Source organism: Pelobates fuscus, chromosome 1 (assembly GCF_036172605.1).
Source record: "Pelobates fuscus isolate aPelFus1 chromosome 1, aPelFus1.pri, whole genome shotgun sequence".
NCBI classification, from domain to species: Eukaryota; Metazoa; Chordata; class Amphibia; order Anura; family Pelobatidae; genus Pelobates; species Pelobates fuscus.
Window position 1 is genome coordinate 365620751 of NC_086317.1, and position 27179 is coordinate 365647929.

General features: G+C 40.4%; 1 protein-coding gene across 1 annotated transcript in view; it reads left to right on the plus strand.

Annotated features, from left to right (window-relative positions):
• The window catches only part of DIAPH3 (diaphanous related formin 3), a 747362-nt gene that overhangs the window by 400232 nt on the left and 319951 nt on the right, over window positions 1-27179 (plus strand). Inside the window, exons 20-21 of the mRNA XM_063425945.1 lie at window positions 12952-13053; window positions 14688-14927. Coding sequence (XP_063282015.1) covers window positions 12952-13053; window positions 14688-14927 — 342 coding nt within the window. The remainder of the gene's footprint in view (window positions 1-12951; window positions 13054-14687; window positions 14928-27179) is intronic.

Genomic DNA, 27179 nt, shown 5'->3' on the forward strand with positions numbered 1-27179 from the left:
AGGACCAGCAATTCCAGAATAATAGGTAGAGAAGAAAGACTCACAGGCACTCTGAATTCAAGCCGCAGGCAGTTTTATTGTAACAGAATGTAACACAACATTTCGACCGTAAAGGTCTTTTTCAAGCTGACACCACGTGGTGAAAAATGTGCTTATATAGCAAACAATGGCAAACAGGAAATCAGTCAATAATCCAATCAACTAATTAATAGGCATTACTAATTGATACAAAGCAATTAAAATAAATATATATATATTGGAAGGCGTAGCCTGAAGTTGTGGGAGGGGTTACCCGGCTATTTAAACTCAGGCCCCCTACACCACTGGGCTGATGCTGCCTGGTTCATGACTACTTCCGGTTCAAAGGTCATCAACACAGACTGCCTAAAACTCCAAACAAGCTGGTCTGGGCCCACTGTGGCTCCCATGCCGATCGGACCAAGTTTTTCCCTGCTCCAACAACTCCCATCCTGCTGTTCCAGCCACATGCGGTCAGAGACTCCCACGCTGATTGGTCCAAGTTCTCCCTGCTCCAACAACTCCCATCACGCTGTTCCAGCCGCATGCGGTCAGAGACTCCCAGGACGATCGGACCAAGTTCTCTCTGCTCCAACAACTCCCATCATGCTGTTCCAGCCACATGCAGTAAGAGACTCCCACGATGATTGGACCAAGTTCTCCCTGGTCCAACAACTCCCATCACGCTGTTCCAGCCACATGCGGTCAAAGTCTCCCAAGCCGATTGGACAAGTTCTCCCTGCTCCAACAACTCCCATCACGCTGTTCCAGCCACATGCGGTCAGACTCCCACGCCGATCGGACCAAGTTCTCCCAGCTCCAACAACTCCCATCATGCTGTTCCAGCCACATGCGGTCAGACTCCCACGCCAATCGGACCAAGTTCTCCCAGCTCCAACAACTCCCATCACGCTGTTCCAGCCACATGCGGTCAGTGACTCCCACGCTGATCGGACCAAGTTTTCCCTGCTCCAACAACTCCCATCACGCTGTTCCAGCCACACGCAGTCAGACTACTCACCTCCTCTCCAGAACTGGCTGTTCGTTCCCGCTGGCTCTATGAGACCCCTTACCGGCTTATCGGGCCTTTTCCTGGACCAAACCTCCGTGTCCACCAAGTCTGGGTACTTTCCAGCCACATAGCTGACCTCTCGTTTGTTTCCTGTACCAGTCAAATCCACGAACCGTGAGTCTGCCTGTACGGGCCAAATCCATGAACACACAATTGTTCACACGTTTACGTTTTTACATACCGTATATTCTGGACTTTTTCCCGTTCAGGACTTAAGTCAGTTCACCTACTCCTGCCTGCTCTTTGTTCCATTCCTATTCGCTAGTTTCTTTTCGTCAAATTTCTACCGAACTAGTCTCCAGTCTATCTCAATTACATGCTTCCATCTTCCATTCCATGCTTCCATCAACGGCCACCACAATCATAGTACCAATTCGTTAGTTTTACACTGTTCCCTGATACATGAAATGTCCAGGTTCTTTAGCCTGCTACTAGTTATCTTTACATGCCCCCTGTAGTTCTGTTATATTTGCTATGTTTCTTGTTATTATTTACGATTGTGCATGGATATTGTCAGTTTCCCATTACTAATTCAGCTCTGGTAAGCATTTAATATTCACTACATATATAGCATTACCATCATATATCGCATATGTCTTATTCTATCACTTATGGACCTGGTACTGTTCTGAGGCAGTCATCACGTTCACATTTGTTACCATGTGTTATGGCCAATCTGTATACTTGCTCCCACGATAGGTATATTACTTATTTGAAGGACGATCACCTATTTGCTAAACCTTTTTTGTAACACGCCACACTCCTATGTTCATATGTATCGTCATGTTCCCTGGGACAAACCCTAGTGTACCAGGCTTTACCATACAATCATAAGTTCCCCCTGACTCTACGTCAAAATGATCACGTATTATGCACTAAAGGTTATTTACTCATTGCTGCTATATTCTACTCAAGCAAGTTCATCATCCCAACCGACCCTTGTATCACTAAACCTACAGCAACTCCACTCTAACTGTTCTATGTTACATCAGCCAACGCTGGCACGCAATTCCTTTGCCAGGCCGTACACAGGCCCACACCCGGGGATCCTTAATTCCCCACACATACACCCTCCTTCCCATGCTGGCACGACCATAATTAAATATTCTAAGTCCTACCGGGATAGCTCAAAACTGCCATCATAGCTTGGTATTCCATATCCCCCTATATGTATTTTAGCTTAAGAAGTCACAGGACCAATTAGCGGTCACTCATGACTCTGCCTATCCCCCATTATTGTCGCAGTATTGGTTAAACACTCCCCATGGTCTCTGGTAATGGCCTAGGATCCTCACCCTACTCACTTATAGGGATATTTGATTTATGTCCTATGAATCTTGTACCCACCATTGTAGGGTCAGGATTCTAACAACTATGTCCTCAGGTTACCTATTCATAGACCAGCCTCAAGAACAACCACCCCGATTATACAGGCGTATTTCGTTCACAGTAAGTCAAGCCCAATTCCAGTTCCAACTTGCCTCCCACCATCATTTCCCTGTAGGTTATCCAATATCTCATTCCTCTGGCAAGGAAACCACATTCTACCCCAAGCAAGGTATGTTTACCCACCTCGCTACTACCCATTACCCGTCCCATTCTCAGATCCGCTATGTCAGCTATCGGCCTGGTACCCAGCTATGCCAGTAACTAGCCTCATAATTATCAGTTCCGTGAGGCCAACACCCATCTTCATCCGCATATGGAGGTACACGCCCCTCGGCCCAACACATAGCTAACGCCTCACATCAACCTTTCCAGGTTACGAGTTAGGGCCTCACCCAGCATGGCCTCTTATATTGACTCTTTTTACAGTCCCCAAGAGGCCAACATTCTTGCCACACCTTTCAGTGGCCCCTGCCCACTAGTCCAAATCACATGAAGTCAAACCGTTGATATCCACTCTACTTGCCTCCATACATAACATCAACGATGGACTACAGAGACTGGAATCTCCACAGGCACTGATGCAAATCCCAGCCACAGGACTCCCAAATCCCTCTCATGGTTATGTTATCCTTTCAAATCCCTCCCTTAGCACATCGGTTTACATTATTACTCCCTCATACTTTGTGTCCCTGACCATACGCAAAGACATCTGGAAAGGTTAATTTAGTCTCCTTACTGATTGCCTCCCACGATGTCTTAGAGTACAAGTCTTACTACTACGATGATCTGTACGTCGTTCTATACACCAGAATCCCAGACTCAATCAGAAACTCACTATCCCAGAATTCATCCTAGCCTTCAGACTTTTGTGATGTAAGTGGCTCTACTTCTCCTCACCATAGAGAAGGTTTGCATCGACAACCTGGAGTTTTACCTCTAAGCACAGCCTTTCTGTCACTCAGTCGACTTCTACATCAAGGTTTCCACACACCAGTTCCACACAGGTCTGGTCACACTCCTGTCCGGTATTCACGAGTGTCAGAACCTTCTGTCTGCATTAATAGACCCCGCAACACAATCACGTTGCTTAAGAAGGTATTCAACCATATTAATTACCCACCCCTAGCCTCAACTCATTGATTTCCTCTAAGGAATTATCCCAACACTATGCCAAAGGGGTTGACCAGAGCTTGGGTGGGCAAGACAGACATTTCCTATGCCTCCAAGCTTCTACCTATTCAGCCATCCCAAGGGCATGTTCATGGCATTTTATGGAGGGATTGTCATGAATTTCCCACACGTGTAACTTTTAGAGCAAAGAGTAACCCAAGCTGTTTATCTTATTTTCTAACACACTATGTTGACTCAACACTCAATATTAGCGAATGTCCTGCAGTCACCGGTTATCTTAGATAACTTCCTCATGATAGAACACCCTCACTCCGCTTTGGTTAGTATTCACAAGACGATGGCACTTTTCCTCACTATGGGTTCCACTTTCACAAACTGACCTTCTTAGGCATTCATCTTGACACTAATAAGCTACAGAACATGTCCACCTACAGAGAAGGTACAGCGCATCGGAGTCCTGGGAACCTTTCCTTCTGAAGAACAAGCGGGGAGGGTGGGGGGAGAATGGATCTACAGTCCTACTGGGCACATTGAGGTTTGCCATGAGAATTATTCTGCACATTTATTTCCCGACCGCTGAGTCTTCTTCCCACCGACAGTTGCATTCTGGCACTAGTTGTAAACAGACCTACACATATGGCTCAGGTTCATACCACATTGGATTGGGGGCCAGGTTATTCCCGCCATTTCTCATCATTTCCCAGTTACATGGACCAATGCGTCCGCACACACTGATTTCACAGCCAATTTGGTGACTTTTGGTTCTGAGTTGCCTGGCCAGTTGAGACTCTTAAAAAAAAAAAAAAAAAGTTTCTATTCCTCGTCAACATTTCTTTGGAATCTGCCCCATAGTGGCCTCCTACAAGGCCTGGGGAGGTATGATCGGATAGGGGAAGTCAAGTGATTTTCTGACAATAAAGCAGCTGGCTATACCCACATTCCATGGCTTAATACTGCACTAACTCGCCTCATGGCATTTGGCAGATTTCTGGATTGAGCTGCCCTCTCTGATTATACATCACAAGCATACAATAGACATTTCACCTTTACAACAAGTTTACCACCGATTACCATAAAACCGATATTCGTTCACTAGTCACCATTGCGACACTCCTCTCCTTTTTGCCCACACAATTTATAAAATATCTCTTAACACTACAAAACTTACCTGGCTGGCTACACCATGTCTTAAGTGCCCATCCTGGTACCAAACAGTTCACATCCTCTTGCCATATGTAATACGTAGGGACAATCCTACGGGCAATAAGGTGCCGGTCAAAATGTCAGACCTTTACAGGTTATCACTCACAGGACCAAATCTCAATATGCCCCTATTTAACTGCAGGGCAAACCACTCACTACAGCTAAATTCATAATGTACCTCAGAACCCTCTTAACTAGGCGGGGACTCAACCCCAATGCCTTTTCGGGACATTCCTCCAGAATCAGGGCAGCATCAGCTGCTTCCAGAAAAATTTCCCTGCTCACACCATAAACATTAGGACGCTGGAAATCCACAGTATAATACTAGATACATACCACAACCAGAGCTAGATTTGAGTAGGACAAGCCGTTATGAATCTTGCAACGTAAAGATGTGTAAAAAGGTATCTTATTCAACTTTTTGCCCTCTTTTATTACAGGCCTACCCGATACGTCGGTTTCGGCACACTACAACCGACTTGCTCATATATCTAACTTATCATGTATACGGCTTTTGTCCCCGACTACAAATTGGAAGGCGTAGCCTGAAGTTGTGGGAGGGGTTACCCGGCTATTTAAACTCAGGCCCCCTACACCACAGGGCTGATGCTGCCTGGTTCATCCCTCCCACCTCTCCCCTTATACATATTACTATTACAGGTGGGCCCTCTTTTATTACAGGCCTACCCGATACGTCGGTTTCGGCACACTACAACCGACTTGCTCATATATCTAACTTATCATGTATACGGCTTTTGTCCCCGACTACAAATATATATATATATATATATATATTTTTTTTTTTATATACCAATGCCAGTAATGTTGCAAAATAAATACAAGTATCAAATCCGTAATATATTCATTGTATCAAAAATCACAACCAGTAATACATCAATGACTTTGTAAAAATAAAAAATAAAACATGGATCACTATACAATTATACAGTTGCTTGGAATAGTCTGGAATGTGTATAAATAAACATCCTACTGTGACATAAAAATGTTTAAATAATTAGTTACCTATAAGTGCCCACTAGATGAGAGAAAAAAAAAAAATGAAATAAATAAAATTAATACATGATAAGTATCTTCAATGGCGTCCAGACGCGGCTAATTTCCGGGTATGTGAACCGCATGTGACGTCACTGGAACGCACGTGTGACAACCTCTTACGAACGGACCGGCATAAGGACAAAATAACATCACTCTGTGCTCGACTGTATAAGCCACATAATGGAGCATGCACAATGTGCCGCAAGGCACAGAGCGCATACCTACTACACCATGCATCTTCACAGAACATCCTTGTCATTAGACATACGAGTAAGCTGCAAAGCACAGACCAAGGATCAGATCCATTATGTACAGTATGGATCAATGTCTAATTAAACAAACATAATGGTTATTCATATAGCTTCAGCATAACAATTCAATAGAGGGATACCTAAGATAATCATTCTAACAAATAAAAAAAAAATAAAAAAATAATAATAATAATATAAAAAAGATAAATATAAAGATATAATAATAATAAATTGATAATAAAATATAAAATAATAAAAAGGAAATATATAAAATATATATATATATATATATATATATGTATATATATGTAATACAAATAAATAATAGATAATAAATAAAAAATAAAATTACATAGAAAAATACAATGAAAATAAAAAATTTATAAAGGAAGTATATATTCCCCCACACATAGGCATAACACAAACCACTCCAGACTAAAAATATAGACATAAAAGTCTAACACATAAAAGTCTAACACCTATTCAGACAAAAGATAAAGAAAAAGAAATACAATGCAAAAGACTTCCAACATAGAACACAATATATATATATAGAGAGAGAGAGTATAAACATAAAGTATACATCAATAATCTATGTGGAGAAACCAATAAAGTAAATAATATCCACATATATAGCTCTCAAATAGTAAGTGCTCCAGTTTAATTACTAACATACTGTATGTGTGTTTAAGTAAAGTGAATAAAAAAAGCAAGCAATAGTACTAAAGTGCAAGTGCCACAAGTCATACAAAAAAACAGTTGTCATTAAAGCGGCACTGTCATGGCCGGATACCTTTTTTTTTTTTTTTTTTTAAAAACCCTTCTGACTCCACTACATCTTACTGACCCCCTAGTCACCCCTAAATGCCCCCCATATTACCATTTTTTTTTTTTTTTTTTACCTTTATTTTGTGCCCAACCTAAGTTCTGGGTGCCGCCATCTTTGTGTGGGTAGATTAAGTCCCTGTGGGACACGTCATCTGCACACACTAGATATCGCTGTGAAATGCCAGCTCATGCCCAAGTAAACACTTGGGCATGCGAATGGGAATTTCAATCATTCATTAGTCAGAAAGACAAATTAATGAATATAAATGTCAGATGAACAAACAAACACAGAATATCAGTGTTCATTTGTTTGTTCAGTTTATTACAAGGAGGGAGCTACCGGCACGCAGCTCCCTCCTTGTAAAATGTAAAAATAGAAGCGGCAGGGAGCAGTGATCCCAAAGCCCCCCAGGTCCCCCCTCACTCTGAGGCTCAATATGACCCCCATAATAGCATAAGGGAGATGAAAATCTCCCAAATGCCCCTTCTCGCTATACTGTGAGTAGGGGCATGTCTACTAAACAGTCAGCAGTCCCTAGGCAAAAGAGGGGGAGGCTTTTTTCCTCCCTCCGTCCCCCACCCCTGAGTGGCGGGCCTGGGCCTTAAATGAGAATGGGGGGGGGGGCTATTGTCCTCTCCCCCTGCCCCCCACTCCTAAGCGGCGGATGGGGGCCACAAAAAAAACAATGAGGGCGGGGGGGCTATTGTCCTTTCCCCCCGGCCCCCACCCCTGAGCGGCAGGGCGTGGGCAATACCCCCCAGCCCCCACCCCTGAGCTGCGGGTGGGGGCCATAAATTAAAGTGCCCCCCCAAGGTGACTAGGGGTCCCCAAGCTCCTAGTCACCCTCCCACCCAAAGCAAAAAAAAATATTAGACCCCTACCAACCCCCTTGACTCTAAAAATAGACTTGGAATCCAACCAGAGTGCCCTGTGTCATTTTTCACAGCGTGGGGAAATTCCAAATAACTTTCCAACGCTGTGTAAAATGACTAGCAATCTGATTGGTTGAATTCCAATCTGCGCCTTGCCCTCGCCGGGTGAAGATGGATTGAATTTTTAGCGTCTGATTTGTTTTTGTTTTTTTGCGCTCAAGTTTATTTTATTTTTTTAAAGTTTGACGGGTAGGATGGCTTTTATTTGGCCATTTTTGGGGCTGAAAAATTAAGATTTGAGAAAAAAGAAGACATTGAATGGTATTTTTTTTTTTACAGGCACTTGTAGTTGTTTTATTCCCCCCCTTTTGTTAGAGTGAGGGGGTAGGTAGTGGTCTAATAATTTTGTTTTGGGTGGAGGGGGGTGACTAGGGGCTTGGGGACCCCTAGTCACCTTGGGGGGGGGGGGGGTGCACACTACATGACCACCTTCCACCGATCAGGGGTGGGGGCTCGGGAGGTGGAAACTAGGGTTTTTTATTTTTTATTTTTTTTTTATTTTTTTTACAGTAAGCAGCCACTGGCTGCTCACTGTTAAATAGATATGACCCTACTTGTGGTATAGCGAGTAGGGGCATAATTTACTTATACTAAGTAATCTGTACTTAGTATTAGTAAATTTGTCTTTCGGCCTTTTGGTAGATAGCTCCGTAATACCGTGGGAATTAGGGAGTTATCTACTAAGCGCCTGCAAGATTCAAATGAAATTCCGATCCGGACAAGTCCCAAATTACATTCTAACACGAATGGAGAAACTGTTCTCATTCTGTTAGGACACAATTCTGCAGTTTCGCCGGTGCCCTGTCTAAGTGACAGGACGTTCGGGAAAAGTGAAAGGAAGCATTGCGGGAACACAGAGGAAATGTGAGAATTTGGGGGAAATTTCTCTGACCACCGGAAATGAAGCACACATTGCTCCTCCGCTGGTCAGAGATGGTCAGGCGTAGGAAACCTCCATAAGACAAATTGTCCCTAGAGCAGACAGGAAGATATGAAGAACAGATCCTGAGAGAGGGAGAGAAGATGAATTGATTAAAGAAAGATAAGTTCGGCATGACAGTGCCACTTTAAGGTTCACATTAGTAATACTATCTCTGTTTAGACCACTCTGTGGACCGTAAGGGGAAAAAGGCCCTGCATTAAATTCATTATGTAGCCTTTACCTGAGAATCAATCCTAGAGTAAGAAATTTTTAAACTGACCTAAGAGACCTAAGTCCTTTGTGAGGTTTTAATCATGTATTCATTATAAGTAGGTGATATTTTCTCAAGGAATGTATCAAATGCTTTACTTATGGGTGCAATTGGAGCAAATAAGATAACAAAAGAATTAAAAAGTTTCAGTAAAGCACTCTTGTTAGAAATTATTTTACGGCTTATGATTTATCAAAGACAATAAGAGCAAGAAAACCAATTAATGCTGTATTTCACCAGCACAATTCTGTTATGAACTTTCATTATACAGACATCTGTTTTAAAAATGTCCTACATAGTGTTTATATGCATTTTACAACACTTTTACAGTGTTGACAGAGTTTGTATTGCCCAATAAGTTAGATTTACTGTGTGTATATATGTTTTAAACCATTTGCTGCTGTTCTGTAAAAGAACTCTTCTATAATAACACAACAATCATATTGTATTTGCCAAACGCATATACTGCATTGTAGATGTTACTACTAATTTTACTGTTTTGTGTTTCATGAATGTATAAAATTATAGTAAATGAAACAACATATTTCAGCTGGTGACTTCCCTGCAGTCCTGGCACTAATTTCCTGCTGTGATGTTTGCTTCAGCCAGAAATTCAACATACCCATGATATTGCTTGGAAAACAGTGGATCAAATACTGCACATGCCCATTGGTTCTCAATTAAAATACCGAATAAGAGCCATTCACCTATTCTCATTATTGATATTGTTGCTTTAGTGCATTTGCATGGAAGCCTTATGGCAGACCAGTCATGCACAATGGGTTCACATTAATTTGGTGTAGTATTGTGCATGTGATATGCACTCATTATGGCCTTTCTTGTAGCAAACGTTATGTTAGATAAACAAGTGGGGTCATATATATATATATATATATATATATATGTGTGTGTGTGTGTGTGTGTGTGTGTGTGTGTGTGTGTGTGTAAAGCAAAGCAAAGCAACTTGTTTTTGTCTTAATTCATATACATGCAAATAGATTACCATGGAGTTTTCATTTAAAACAGTCACATTATAAGAATGTTATCTTGCAATAATAAGAATTCCTTGCTTTAAGTTGGCAATTATGCCGAATTACAAGCATTTAAGAATTCACTGGTCAAAATAATTAGCGTTCATAATCCGCATCATGATTGAGTTAAACATTCACATTATATATTTTTTTTTTTTTTTTATTCTTTATTTTTGACGTGCATGAGGGTAACAAGCATTCTCGCTATGCCACAACAGTCATGGCGAGTTAAAGGTAAACTATGATGTTAACAGTATAGGCATATTGATATGTCAGTACACATTTTTGTTTTTATATAGGGACATAAGAGTATAACATAACGAGTGAGTTAGGAAACATTCTATAGGTCGGCACCACATCAGCGTATCATCAGTTTCCACAATATTCCGACAGTGGCATGATAGGTCGCATACATTTTATATTATACACGCTTAGCCAACTATGTGTGTCATCTGAGTGATGTTAATTAAAATAGGACAAACTTTTTTCCCTAGGAACAAGCGCAGATGGCATGCAATCTGTCTAGCAATATACAATTAGTCACGTGTAGGATATGGCTAAACAGTAGACAGGTCTGATAAATAGTACACTGACACCAAGCTACATTAACCCAGTACTGTCCTGTAACTAGTCTAGCTTAAAGGAGACTATATAGGTTGTCATATCTAAAGAGAAATCATGAACTATATACAATTTAGCTAACATATAACTTATTGAAGAGGAGTTTCATATGAACCCCAAACCGTGGGTAAAGAATTAGTGGGTGATGTCCCTTTGGAGCCTGGATAGTCCTGCTTCACCTCATGTTGTGGCCACCGCATTGGTATCCGAGCGGGCCCTCTGAGGGACAAACAGGGTAACCCTAGAGGGGACCCATGTGTGCGCGTTAGCGGTATAGCTCGGGCTAGTTTGGGCGAACGCATCTCGTGGGAGGCCGATGGTTTCCAGCATGGCCGCCGCCTCCTTAATGTCCCTGACCGCGTGCAAGTTCTCTTTCAGGATGTGGAGTAGCCGCTGTGGTCTCCAGCGATATGGGATGGCGTGGGTGTGCAGCAGTGAGGTAAGTGGTTGGGGAGTCTTCCTCCATTTCAGGGTGTCCCCAGATAGGTCTGAATAAAACGTGAGCGCCATGTTTTCGAAGGAAAGTGGTGAATTCCCTTTGGTTGCTGCCTGTACCGCTGCTTTCTCCCTGCTGCTGCTGAATCTGACCACCAGATCCCTGGGTGCGGTCTCGGGGGCTTTTTTAGGCTTTGGTATGCGAAAGATCCCGTCAGTCATAATGCTTTTTGCCTGCTTGGGTGTAAGTAGCGACCTTAGCAGCCTTCTCACCAGGTGCGGGAGTTCTGCGTCTGAGATTGCCTCTGGGACACCCCTTATCTTGAGGTTATTTCGGCGCCTGCCGTCTTCCATCACAGCCAAGCGTTGTTCCAAGGTGGCTTGCTGTGCCTGGAGGGTCCGAACTGAGAGAGTGGTGATTGTCTGGGCATGTTCAGCTGCTGTCATCTCCATCGTCCCCAAGTGACCCACCAGGCCCGTTAGATCTGCTCTGAGTGAGGCCATGTCGGCTTGCAAGGTGAGCTGGAGGCCGTGTAGTAGCTCCTTCAGAGTGGCATTTGTCACCCGAGCTGAGTCAGTGTTCTTTGGAGCTGTCTGGGGCCGTGGTGGGAGGGGGACCACAGTGGATCCCATCCCCATTAGCGAGTCCTCCGAGGAGTCCGAGTACTCATCCATGTCAGTGGCCATCTTGGGCCTGCTTGTGCTGTGGGCCTGCCGGAGTAGATCTCCTATGTTCATGCCCGCTTTGGGCTTATCAGGCTTTTGCTTTTTCAGCTTGCGGCCCATGACCACTATTAGTACCCGTGGTAAGGGGTTAGAAATTGCCAAAATGCGGCGGTAATTGTCGGAGCTCATCCGACATGCGTCCGTCTCGATCAGCAGCTTGGCCCTGCCCCTCAACATTCACATTATATTTTAACCATTGATAAAAATAATCTACCCTTGGATATGATATGCAATATGCTCTATATCCCATTCAATGCTCTGTACTATATTATATTGTCAAACATTTATTTGGAACATGTTATCCACAGGTGCATGGATAACCAATGTACATTGTCTACAATAACATTGTGCAATGTGACCAAATATCGCTCATAGGAAAGCATAACATGTGGTGCTTTTCTGTGAGAAGCATTTGATTGGATGCAAGCTGGATGAAGGACATTGGAATGGGCCATCATCTAGAGCAGGGGTGCCCGGAAGAGTCAATTCCCAGATGTTTTAAAACTACAGCTTCCATGAGGCTTTGTCATTCTATAGATAGTTTAAAGACATGCAAAGCATTATGGGAATTACTGATCTACAACATCTGGGGATCTACCCATTAGGCTCTCCTAATCTAAAAAAAAAGTGATCCCTCCCGCAGCACTGAGGTAGTCTCAGCATTGTAGAAAAGGTAAATAACCTATTTTTTATTATTATTTTTTAATTACCATGTTTTTTTTTTTTTTTTGTTTTTTTTTTTTGGGGGGGGAGGGGGGGAACTATGGCATTGGGAGTTCAGGTTTGTATTCCTAATGCTTTAGTGTTCCTTACTGCAGTTTAAGAATAATGCTTCCAATGTTTATTTCAAATATTTTTCTTTTAACAAATATGTTTTATGTTTTTTTTTTAGGATGCATCATTGGTGGATATGGTTTTAACTAATTTGTCATTAATGCGTCTAGAAACAGATTTATTGAGGGCTGAATGACTGCCAAGAATAACAGAAATATGACATTTTAATTTTAATTAACTGTGTGCTAACATACCATATATAATATCTTTAATTTTCCCCTCCCAAATAGCATTTAATAAAACATATGCCAGAACAAACACAGCTGAATGCTTTGGCAAAACTCAAAGTGGATTATGTGAGTCTTTGTGAACCAGAACAGTTTGGTGTTGTGGTGAGTACATTTTGCTTATCTGTATTCCATATTTTAATATTAGTGCATTGTCAATTTCCTATTTAAAATGGATTGCTGGATGGTAAAATTGCATTTGTGGCTCTATCAAATTGAATAGGTTTAATAGAGGATGAAGGAGATGTAAATCCTCTCCAATAGCAGACAGCTTTTTATAGCTATGAGTAAAAGGTGTTGAGATATACAGTATTATCTGTGCTAATTCCTATAAATGGTTTTCAGCTAAAAGGTCACAGTGAATGGAATTTATGGACAGTTGTATTTTTGAAATTATGTCATTACGACTGCAGACATGTACAAAAGTAAGTTTTAATAAATGACATAAATGTACTGCAGCTAGCCACAATGAAATGCAGCCTGCTTACACACACACACTGCATTTCTAAAAGGTATGTATGGGCAGACCCAGAAATATATCACTCACATGTACACACCAGAAAAATAGTACACACAGAGTAAATTAAACTTAGCCACTCAGGTATTGTGTGACTGTAATTGAACTCCTCCCAACCCCCCCACCCTCCTCCACCCCCCCACCCTCCTCCACCCCCCAAAAAAACACTTTACCAAATGGACAATTATCCGTTACATTGTGATGACTGATGACCTAGCACACCTCCTAATCATTGCACATTAGTTATCATGCTTAATTATATGTTTAACAGACACTTGTATTGTATTTTCATACAAACTTCCGGTTCCACTTTTGACTCAACATATCTTCATGTTGCCACACATTACCCTCCTTGTCCCCACTGTGTTCCAGTCTCCATGCTCAAGTGTCACATCCCTTACTGAGTAAGCTTTCTCCACAATGATGGCTCACATTGTTCTAGAACAATTGAGGTTTAAGACTCTGTTACATGTGTATGTACGTGAAGTGTTGGGTCTTCTCTGTATACTTGTCCAATACATTGATGTAGCATTGACACACATGTGGGCCATGTGGCGGTACTGGCACAATGATGAGTGTTACGTTTAAAACTTGGGTAAGAGTCACCATAGCACAATTAATTTGAAACTAAATTTGGGCACTTCCTCAAGTATACCCCACTTTATTCTGAAGATTCTATTGTGGTACATCTGAATGATATATTGGTAATCCCAACAAAAAGACCGCACTGAGCTAAATACATAATCTTTATTAATGTTGAGGAAAGTGTTTTGAGATGTATGTGTAATATATAATATGTAAAATTAGTATCTTGTGATCTTTTTTTTTTTTTTTATTGGTCTAACAATATTTAAAACTTCCCTTTCTCAAGTCTGGAAAAAAAAAATATTACTTATTTAATCTGTTATTTTATGATTTATGTCTGCATTACTGGAGTAATATTGCTGCAATATCTAATATATATATATATATATATATATATATATATATATATATATATATATATATATATATTATAAAAATATATAACTATATATATATATATATATTAAACTTTTAGTCTGTTGTGACTGAGGATAAACTCTGTAGTCCTGAAGTGAAGTTGAGTTCCACAAAACAGTTTTGTCATTATCACGTCCAATGCTTTAGGACTGCTATTTTGGTTTAAAGCAGCAAATTATTATATTGTGCTTTTAGAAAATATATTCCTTTCTTTAATCAGATGAGCAGCGTGAAGAAGCTGATTCCACGTCTCAACTCAATTCTATTTCGACTTCAATTTGAGGAGCAAGTAAACAACATCAAACCAGATATTATGGCTGTCAGTGAAGCATGTGAAGAGATAAAGAAAAGCAAACGCTTTAGTAAATTGTTAGAGATTGTATTGCTCATAGGAAACTACATGAATGCTGGCTCTCGGAATGCACAAACCTTTGGCTTTGACCTAAGCTCTCTTTGCAAAGTAAGTTTATTATTGCTTCTATTCTCATTGATTTTCAATTTGTATAACAATCTGTTTATTAATAACTTGAGGTATTTGACTAGTTTACACGCAAACATTGTAAAACATTAGTATTCATCAGACAAAACATATTGAGTAATTAAAGTAATAAAGTAATAAAAGATAAATTCGACAACATATTTATTATTAATTTATACAATTGTCACATTCTGCAAAGTAAGTGAATCGGCTCCTTTTAAAAATGCACATCTGCCGAATTTTACACAGTTTAAAGCATTGATTGTGTAATGATTTATACGCATTAGAGCCACCAAGATATCCTTAGGTTTTATTTATTTATTTTTTACCATCAAAACTGTGGTTTAAGATTTTACTAAACATGTTAAAATTAAAACTGATCTAGTGGTTGTATTAACACTTGGCAGTTGTTTTTAAATGATGCAGTAAGGTCAAGCAAAATCGCCTAAATCTATTCTGGATAGACTATACTTCCTGTGGACTGTTCCTATATTACATTTTCACATTGCACTATACCACATAAATGCTGACACCCTTGTTGAAACCAGCATTTTTATTTCAATTATGTAGTGCTTGATTAAAAAAAAAAAAAAAAAAAGAGCCTTCTCAACTTAAAATATGTGGTATCATCCCACATATACTTGAGAGACAGGAGTGATAAGGTATTTAGTGGAAATATGTATTGTGATAAGAATGAAACAATATCTGATGATATACGTATTACAAGCTCTCAGTATCAGTTAAAGGAACACTCTATTGATTATTTTACTTGTTTTTTCTGTTTTTGTTTTTAACTATTAAGTAGATATAGCTAAATAAAACATGCAGGCACTTTTTTTGTAGTATAGCTCTTTGAGAATACTTCCCCAATTGTCTGAATGACAGCCAGTGAGGTGTTTCTACTCGGATTCTAAATGTGCTGATCTGCTTTCTGTGCTTTCTTTGTCTGGAGTGTTCCTCCAAGACACGTCTTCAGGCATAATTTAAATTACAACAAAAGCTATGCTTTAGGTACAGTTGAGCAATGTGATATGAAGAATGCGAACAGACAAACTAAGTGTAGCAAAATAAAGGATTTTTTTTTGGGAGTGCTATTCATGTAAATTGGGACATGTTATTAAAGGGCTTGTAGTCTGTGTAGGTGTCAAAAGTGAGTCACACTATCATAGAAACAGAAAACATAGAAACATAGAATGTGACGGCAGATAAGAACCATTCGGCCCATCTAGTCTGCCCAGTTTTCTAAATACTTTCATTAGTCCCTGACTTTATCTTATAGTTAGGATAGCCTTATGCCTATCCCACGCATGCTTAAACTCCTTTACTGTGTTAACCTTTACCACTTCAGCTGGAAGGCTATTCCATGCATCCACTACCCTCTCAGTAAAGTAATACTTCCTGATATTTTGAAACCTTTGTCCCTCTAATTTAAAACAATGTCCTCTTGTTGTGGTAGTTTTTCTTCTTTTAAATATAGTCTCTTCCTTTACTGTGTTGATTCCCTTTATGTATTTAAATGTTTCTATCATATCCCCCCCTATCTCGTCTTTCCTCCAAGCTATACATGTTAAGATCCTTTAACCTTTCCTGGTAAGTTTTATCCTGCAATCCATGAACCAGTTTAGTAGCCCTTCTCTGAACTCTCTCTAAGGTATCAATATCCTTCTGAAGATACGGTCTCCAGTACTGCGTACAATACTCCAAGTGAGGTCTCACCAGTGTTCTGTACAATGGCATGATCACTTCCCTCTTTCTACTGCTAATACCTCTCCCTATACAACCAAGCATTCTGCTAGCATTTCCTGCTGCTCTATTACATTGTCTGCCTACCTTTAAGTCATCAGAAATAATCACCACTAAATCCCTTTCCTCAGATGTTGAGGTTAGAACTCTATCAAATATTCTGTACTCTGCCCTTGGGTTTTTACGTCCAAGATGCATTATCTTGCACTTATCCACATTAAATGTCAGTTGCCACAACTCTGACCATTTTTTTCTAGTTTACCTAAATAATTTGCCATTTGGCTTATCCCTCCTGGAACATCAACCCTGTTACATATCTTAGTATCATCAGCAAAACGACATACCTTACCATCAAGACCTTCTGCAATATCACTAATAAAAATATTAAAGAGAATGGGTCCAAGTACAGATCCCTGAGGTACCCCACTGGTGACAAGCCCAAGCTTCGAATATACTCTATTGACTACAACCCTCTGTTGCCTGTCACTCAGCCACTGCCATACCCATTCAACAATATTGGAATCCAAACTTAAATATTGCAGTTTATTGATAAGCCTTCTATGTGCAACAGTGTCAAAAGCCTTACTGAAATCTAGGTAAGCAATGTTTACTGCACCACCCTGATCTATAATTTTAGTTACCCAATCAAAAAAATCAATAAGATTAGTTTGGCATGATCTTCTGAAGTAAATCCATGTTGTCTCTGATCTTGAAATCCATGTGTTTTTAGATGTTCAACAATCCTATCCTTGAACATGGTTTCCATCACTTTCCCCACTACTGAAGTAAGGTTTACTGTCCTATAGTTGCCAGACTCCTCCCTATTACCTTTCTTGTGAATGGGCACAACATTCACCAACTTCCAATCTTCTGGGACTACTATTGTTATCAATGGTTTGTTAAATAAATTTGTTAATGGTTTTGCTAGTACACCACTAAGCTCTTTTATTAGCTTTGGGTGTATTCCATCAGGTCCCATTGACCTATTTGTCTTTACTTTTGAGAGTTGAAATAAAACCTCTTCCTCTGTAAACGCACGTGTTATAAATGACTCATGTATCCTTTTTCTTAACTGAGGTCCATTTCCTTTATTTTCATCTGTAAATACCGAACAAAAAATAGTCATTGAGGCAGTCAGCTAGACCTTTATCCTCTTCTACATACCTTCCTTCTTTTGTTTTTAATCTAACTAATCCTTGTTTTACTTTTCTTTTCTCATTTATGTATCTAAAAAAAAAGTTGTGTCCCCCTTTTTTACTGACTGTGCTATTTTCTCTTCTGTGTGTGATTTGGAAGCTCTTATAACTTGCTTAGCCTCTTTCTACCTAATCTTATAGATCATTCTGTCTTCCTCACTCTGGTTTTTTTTTTATAATTACTAAATACTAACTTTTTGTTTTTTACTATTTTGGCCACATCTGCGGAGTACCACAGTGGTTTCTTGAATTTTTTTTTGCTTTTACTGACAAGTCTAATGCTGTTGCATTCAGTAGTGCAATTTTTAAATAATCCCATTTCTCTTAGACTCCATTTAAATTGTTCCAGTCTGATAATGACTCCCTTACACATATTCTAATTTTAGAAAAGTCTGTTTTTCTAAAATCTAAAACTTTTGTTTTTGTGTGGTGTGACTCAGTCACTGTTCTTATATTAAACCACACTGACTGATGATCACTGGATCCTAAACTTTCACCTACTGTAATATTGTATGCCAAATCTCCATTTGTTATAACACTAAATCTAGTATGGCCTCTTTACGAGTTGGCTCCTCAACGACTTGTTTTAGAGACAATCCCAGTAGGAAGTTTAGAATATGTGTGCTCCTGGTACAAGCAGCTATTTTTGTTTTCCAATTCACATCAGGAAGATTAGTCACCCATGCTGATAACTTCCCCCTTCATTGTCATTTTAGCTATTTCCTCAACTAGTAGTTTATCTAACTCTTCAATTTGCCCTGGGGGCCTATAAATCACACCTACACGAGTTACTGTGCGATTACCAAATTCTTACGTAACCCAAACGGACTCTATGTTCGCCTCACTAACTTTCATTAGGCTAGGTTTTATGCTATCCTTCACATACAGGGCCACCCCTCTCCCTTTCATTTTTCTCATTATACCATGTCTCAGTAACAGCGACTAAATCTACACTATCAGTTGCCATTATTGCCACAAGTTCACAAATTGCCACTTTGGGGGACAATTGGATTGATGTTTTAAAGGGAAAATGCATGAGAAGAGGGGGAGGGAGTAGGTGAAAAGAAGCGGGGGGGGGATTGTGGTCGCTTAGCCTATTGATCGGTGTGATTGTGTCTCAAGGTAGTGGTGGAGGGAGAATTGTGCACAGTAGACGTTGCAGGGCATCTGCACGGTGGTAACCCCAACAACCCCCCTGGTGCAGTGTGTCTGTGTCCTCAGGATGAGTTCAGTGTTGAAAGTAGTGTGTTCTGCTGTTCCCAAGAGTCAGTTAAGGGGCACTTCAGTTTTAGTAAATTCCAGAAAACTGGAAAGACAGGGGGCACCTGATAGAACCAAATAAAGAAAGGTAGAGGATCTGCCTAAAAGACAAATACACTATATGAACTACTAACTTACTGAGCTCTTTGGGGCAGCCCATTTCCCCTCCCCCCAACATATGTTTGTAAGTGACTGCATGACTAGGTGCTTGATTTAATACACCTTTGCTAATGGGTCTGAGTTTAATAATTAAGAGGAGTGTCATGATACTTTTGTCCATATTGGTAGTTTTGGGTAAATATGGAATGTATAAGTTTTAATATCTGTATTGTGTATTGCTATTTGTAATGTCTTGCTGTTCCATTTATCTGTGGTATAAATAGTGTTATCTGGAAGAGAGCCCAGATATGTTAGTTTGGCAAGATTTGTGGTATCCTAAAGGCAGCATGGGGTCTTCTTTATCAGAATCTTTAGGATATTCCATGTCAAGCCTGAGGCATTTTCCTCAAGGTTATGGGCCTTTCTTCTTTATGCATCTTGTACAGCATGTAGAAAGCACCCACTTTGGAAGCCGTGCATATCCGGGGCCTTTCTGCATTCTGCCTTGACGTTGGCAGGTGGACATTCCTCCCAATGGCCATTGGAGTAACTAAATGACCTCAATTTGTTTAAATATACATAGAGATTCAGGAGAGAGCACAGGTAACCTCTTCTTTTGTTTTTTACTGTATGTATGGTGACTGGTGTGTACTGTGGTCATTGCTGCCGCCCAGGAGTGATGGTTGTAAGCGCAGGACTTATCTTTTTGTAAATGTTTACTGCAAAAAGCCTGCAGAAGCGAACTATACTCACCAGAACAGCTACATTAGGCTGCTTATAGTGTCCCTTTAATTCTTCATAAAAAACAGACAAACAAATTGAAGCTTGGTTGGTTCTATAAATGTATTGCATATATAGAGAAAACATTCTGTGCAAAGTCCATACTATATTTGATTTGGTTATTTTATGTTTAAAATGTTGTTCAGTAACAATTTGTAAAATGTATAGCTAAATACATTTGCCTGCTGCATGTTGGAAAAACATTTCTGGTAATGATATACTTCATATAAGGAACAAGTTATAATCAAATACTTGGTAACAATGGTGTTTTTGTTTGTTTTCCCAGTAATGTTACAGATATTTATCATTTTAAGTAATCTTCCATGAATGCAAAACATGTCCCTGGTAGCTGAGCTTCAGAATAAAGCAATGCTGTGATATTCAGATCAAATCCATTGACTTCCTGACCTACACAAGCACTGTGCAAATTGTGCTGTTTACTTCAATTTCACATCATGCGCATATTATTAAAGAACTCTGTCGGCATTGGATAGAAATATCGGCAAGAATTCCCTCAATGCTCAAAGATAGGATACTGATGCTGCCATGGAATTACAAGAAAACAAATTAGATTTTATGAAAACTAATTTTGTTCTTTGGTCAGAAAAGCAGTCTTTAATTTTAAACTATTGGTTTCTAAAAAGAAAGAAAAAAAAAAAGTTGTGACTCCTAAAACGTCTTAGTTTTTGATGTGTTTGTTCTTTATCATTTTAAGGCGGTTGACAGAATGGCAACTGCCATTTCAACTTAACCCCTTAAGGACTAAACTTCTGGAATAAAAGGGAATCGTGACATGTCACACATGTCATGTGTCCTTAAGGGGATAAAGGGGGTTGCCATGGCATAAATAAATATATAATTAAGGGACAGGTGAGAGAGAGGAGAGGACCACTAATTGTCAGGAAAGGAACGGTAAAGGACCACTAAGAGACATGAAGTGGAGGGGAGAGGAACACTAAGGACAGGGAGGGGACCACTAAGGGACAGTAAGAGGAGAGCACTACTAAGGAACGTGGAGGGGAGGGGTGAAGGACACTAAGGGGCAAGAAAGAGAAGGGGAAAGGACCACAAATAATTGACTGGAAGGGGATGGGAGAGGACCACTAAGGGAAAGAAAGGGAAGGGGAATGGAACACGAAGGAAAGGAAGGGGAGAGGAACACTAAGGGACGTGGAGGGACGAGTGGCACACAGGGGAGCCTAAGTGGGGAGAAAGACACACAAATGTATATCAGGGGGTAGAAAGACACACATATTGGGCTGAGGATGAAAGCAACACACTGAAAGGCCTGGGGTTGAAAAACAAAGGAGCTGTGGGTAACAGACACAGAGGGGATAGAGAAGATGAAAAACAGACACAAGATGTGCTGGGGGGAAACAAGACCGGCTCGGATGAAAGAGAAACACAGGAAGCTGGGAAGAGTGAAATACACAAAAGGGGGTTGTAAGGGATACACAAGGGAGATGTAAGCAGGTCCGGACTGGCCATCGGGAACACCGGGCAAATGCCAGTTGGGCCGCGATATCCATGGCTGAGGCCGGCAGGGGAGGTTACAGGACATCCCCTGACGGTCTATGCAGGGCCAGCACTGTCCTAGCGCCGGCCCCACTGTTTTCAATGACGGGCCCACTTGCACAGACATGCGGCTGGAGAGGGAGAGGAGGACCTGGAGGAGCTCTATCTTGCAACTTCGCCGGGTTCCTCTCGGGAAATCTGGAGCGTTGCCTCGCAGGCTAGAGTTCACTCACCCACTAGGACCACCAGGGATGGTGTGAGAGTGCCGCCCCCCTCCCTGGCTAAAGGTAAGAAGGGAGGGGGGGATATAATGCCTGCTTAGTTTATTTATTTGTTTTTTTGTTTTTTTAACTCCCTTCCCCCTCAACACACAATTCCTTCTAATATTTACACTCAGCACTCTCACCCACATCACACTCAGCACTCTCACCCACATCACACTCAGCACTCTCACCCACATCACACTCAGCACTCTCACACATATCACACTCAGCACTGTCACACACATCACACTCAGCACTGTCACACACATCACACTCAGCACTGTCACACACATCACACTCAGCACTGTCACACACATCACACTCAGCACTCTCACACACATCACGCTCAGCACTCTCACACACATCACGCTCAGCACTTTCACACACATCACGCTCAGCACTTTCACACACATCACACTCAGCACTTTCACACACATCACACTCAACACTCAACACTCTCACACACATCACGCTCAGCACTCTCACACAACACGCTCAGCACTCTCACACACAACACACTCATCACCCTTACGCACAACACACTCAGCACTCTCACGCACAACACGCTCAGCACTCTCACACACAACACGCTCAGCACTCTCACACACAACACGCTCAGCACTCTCACACACAACACGCTCAGCACTCTCACACACACCACGCTCAGCACTCTCACACACAACACGCTCAGCACTCTCACACACAACACGCTCAGCACTCTCACACACAACACAAGACGCTCAGCACTCTCACCCACAACACAACACGTTCAGCACTCTCACCCACATCACACTCAGCACTCTCACCCACATCACACTCAGCACTCTCACCCACATTATACACAGCACTCTCACACACATCACTCTCTCACACATCACACTCGGCACTCTCACAGACATCACACTCGGCACTCTCACAGACATCACACTCGGCACTCTCACAGACATCACACTCGGCACTCTCACAGACATCACACTCGGCACTCTCACAGACATCACACTCGGCACTCTCACAGACATCACATTCGGCACTCTCACACACATCACATTCGGCACTCTCACACACATCACATTCTGCACTCTCACACACATCACATTCTGCACTCTCACACACATCACATTCTGCACTCTCACACACATCACATTCTGCACTCTCACACACATCACATTCTGCACTCTCACACACATCACATTCTGCACTCTCACACACATCACATTCTGCACTCTCACACACATCACATTCTGCACTCTCACACACATCACATTCTGCACTCTCACACACATCACATTCTGCACTCTCACACACACATCACATTCTGCACTCTCACACACACATCACATTCTGCACTCTCACACACACATCACATTCTGCACTCTCACACACACATCACATTCTGCACTCTCACACACACACATCACATTCTGCACTCTCACACACACACATCACATTCTGCACTCTCACACACACACACATCACATTCTGCACTCTCACACACACACATCACATTCTGCACTCTCACACACACACATCACATTCTGCACTCTCACACAAACACATCACATTCTGCACTCTCACACAAACACATCACACTCAGCACTCCCACACGCATCACACTCAGCACTCCCACACGCATCACACTCAGCACTCCCACACGCATCACACTCAGCACTCCCACACGCATCACACTCAGCACTCCCACACGCATCACACTCAGCACTCCCACACGCATCACACGCAGCACTCATCACTCACACACATCACACTCAGCACTCATCACTCACACACATCACACTCAGCACTCAGCACTCATCACTCACACACTCAGCACTCATCACTCACACACATCACACTCAGCACTCTCACCCACATCATACACATCACTCTCACACACAGCACTCTTACACACATCACACTCGGCACTATCACACACATCATAAACAGAAACCCACACACATCCCCTCACACAAATCACACACAGCATCCCTTGCACACAGCACCCCTAGCACACAGCACCCCTCGCACACACACAGAACCCCCCACACTGCACCACACACACAGACAATACTTCCAAACATATTTATATTATATATATATATATATATATATATATATATATATATATATATATATATATTCACCCCTCACACACACTACACCCTAAATGCATTACATTCCATACAAACACTAGATCCCTATATACACTCTGAATCTGTTATATACGCACACTCACTAGATCTCCTATACACATTCTGGGTCCTTCAAACACATACACGTATATAAATACACACACACACACTACACTCCTAACATATACACTCTGGATCCCCTATACACACACATGATTCCTTGTAAGCAAACACATACTACACCCCTAAACACACACTCTCTACAAACACTACATCACATATATATATATATATATATATATATATATATATATATATATATATATACACACACACACACGCACACACACTATAGCCTGTATGCCCACACTTGCTGCATCCCCTATACACACACATTCCCTACAGCCCCTAGCCACATATGCATTACATTACACCACAAACACATGACTAAAACCAACCTTATTACACAATACCACACCACAATCAACTCACTCTACACACATGCAATACCACAAGCGGGCTCCAAACACATGCACAATACTTTTTCCTGGCCCTTTTGTCTCCTGGTATCCATTTATAGAGGCACCAGAGACAGGTTGCAAGGAAACACAGTACAAGCATGTTATTAAATTTGCTTGCATTGTGCAGAACAAATACAGGGCTTTTTTTCTCATGCTAGAGCTCTTCAGCAGAGCTCTGTGCATGGTCTACCCTGGAAGAGCATTGAACCAACATGCTCACTTTGAGAGGGGACATGTTTGTCATTAGTGATGACAAAACACACCCTCTCTAACCTGCCCCCTTCTTAGTGGGCCGCTGTGATAAAAATATGCCCGGGACGAAAAGAGACACAATGGAGAAAAAATAGGGCATAAGATACACTAAAGGGGTAGGACACAAAAGGAGGGTTAAGAGGCACACAGGTGAAGATCCTTTTTTTTTTTTTGGGTGGAGAGGGTGCCAAAATCATTGTTGCCTGTGTACCCAAAAATCCTGTATGACATTCACAGTTAAGATGACATGCATAACTAAACAAATAGACATTTTATAATTTATCACATTATGTGTGTGATGTGAAATAAAAGTCTTGTTTCTCCTGAACATAATTATACATAATACGTGTGCAGACACTTAATATGAACAAGTTAACTTATGATTGAGCAGACATATAGTCAAATTTCAGGTTTTGTTTTGATCAGTGTAGAATTGCCTCCATCCTTAAAGGATTAAGTATAATTTATATTTATTCACACAGCCATTTTATTTGAGATAACTCTGCTCAGGAGTTTATAGGGGACATACAGTTATGTTTGGAAGCTTGTGTTTTTTTTTTTTTTTTGGTTTTTTTTTATCTTTTCATGTGCTTTTCACATTTTGTTTGCAGATGATTTTTTTTTTTTTTTTTTTTTTGGACCACTTTTAGAAACATTTATCTAAGATGCCTATTTTCTGAGATGTGTTTGTGGAAAAATGGTTTTGAATGTACATGCACAATTCAATTGATTCTACCAACAGTCGGTAAATAGTTGGGAAAAAAATCAATGGTTCATTTGTGGGAAATTAGCTGTAAAAATTGAACTAATGGTGAAATGTGACTATGCAAGCTTAGGTATAAAGTAAGAGAAATAAGGTCATGTTATAAAGTATGAACAAATGCTCAGCTTTAGCAAATATTTAAAATAAAATAACATGGTTTACTTTAGTGCTATTGTTTGTACCATCTATTGTCCTTTTTTATATCTTCTAGATTTGATTTATTAGATGACTGCTGGATTAGTTTTAACTTAATGAAAATATGAACATAGAAGTTAAAGGAACAATTTGTACACTAATACAACTTTAAATGCGTTTGTCATAAATTTAAATTTTCATGCATTTGATATCACAAATATGCTGTATTGTTTGCATTATAAATACTCTAAAGTTGTTTTAATGCCCAGGGGGACCATTTAATACATGTATAGTGTGGCCAGTCATTCTTCTTTGATATAATCATTCATTGTATTCTACATCACTATACTTTTTGGGCTGATGCACATAAAAAAAAAAAATACATTTTAATACATAGTGTGCATTAAAACAATGCATGCCATGGTGCTGTGAGTGCCTGAAACAGCTCGAATGCTAGTACTAAAATTGTTCCTGTGCAAGCAATGTTTAGGCAGTCTACGCCCTTTGTATTAAAGGGACCCTCCTCTCCAAAAGAAAAAAAAAAAGGTGTATTTGTGTTTCATGTGTAAGGTTATCCTGATGAAAGTTTGTTTTTAAAACTGAAATGTTGACACAGTGCGATTAAAGCTACCCTTCACAGTGAGTGCTAATGTATGTAACATATTGTTTAACTAGTGCTAATCCTCCTCATATGTATTTCCTGTATGAAAAAACACATTTTAGGTATATTCCATTGATTTTACTTTTTAATAAATAAAAATATATATGTACTTGGAAACCGGAAACTAGGGAGACTAGGAACTGGAAATTTAACCCATAACTTCTTGTTTAACAGGGGAATAAATTGAGAGGGTATTTATGAGGTGATGAATATTGATTTTTTTTTTTTTTTTATATATTATTATTAGGTATATCAAACATTGATATATTGGCACTGTTCTCCTTGATTAATTTAAAGCTAAGAGCTACCCACTATTTTAACCCGTATAGACCCTTGAGTATGTTTTATTAGAAAATTGTATTTCACATATTAATCACAAACTAATTTAAGAATATAATTTATTGCTATAATAATAAGTAACATGCGTAACAATAATCAGTGAATAATTAGATTCTTTGTTAAACTAATTTACCTATTCCCACCATGAATCCTTTGTGGTAGTAACATCACTGCATATTTGTGATTTATGTGGGAAAAGCAAATCGTATGGCTTGACTGGTGTGCAGACTTTTGTTTAACATTGTATTAACTATCCATAGATATACCATAAGTATACAATATGGCAGGTTAACACCGTTTCCGATAGTTCAATAGCAAGATATCAAGAGATGCAAGTTTCAACACATTTACGACATAACATTTCTCTTTGAAATTAGCTAGACATTCCTTAACACGGAACTCAGCATCTCAGCTTGGAAATTCCATTAACAAATAAAAAGAAAACAGGTACACTGGGAGCAGTGCAAAAACGTGCAGGCCAGCCTCTATATAGGGATCACTCCCCAGATCCCTCAATCCAAAGTGCAAAATATATATAGTCACACAGGATCTATATACAAGATAGGGTGCCACAATCACAC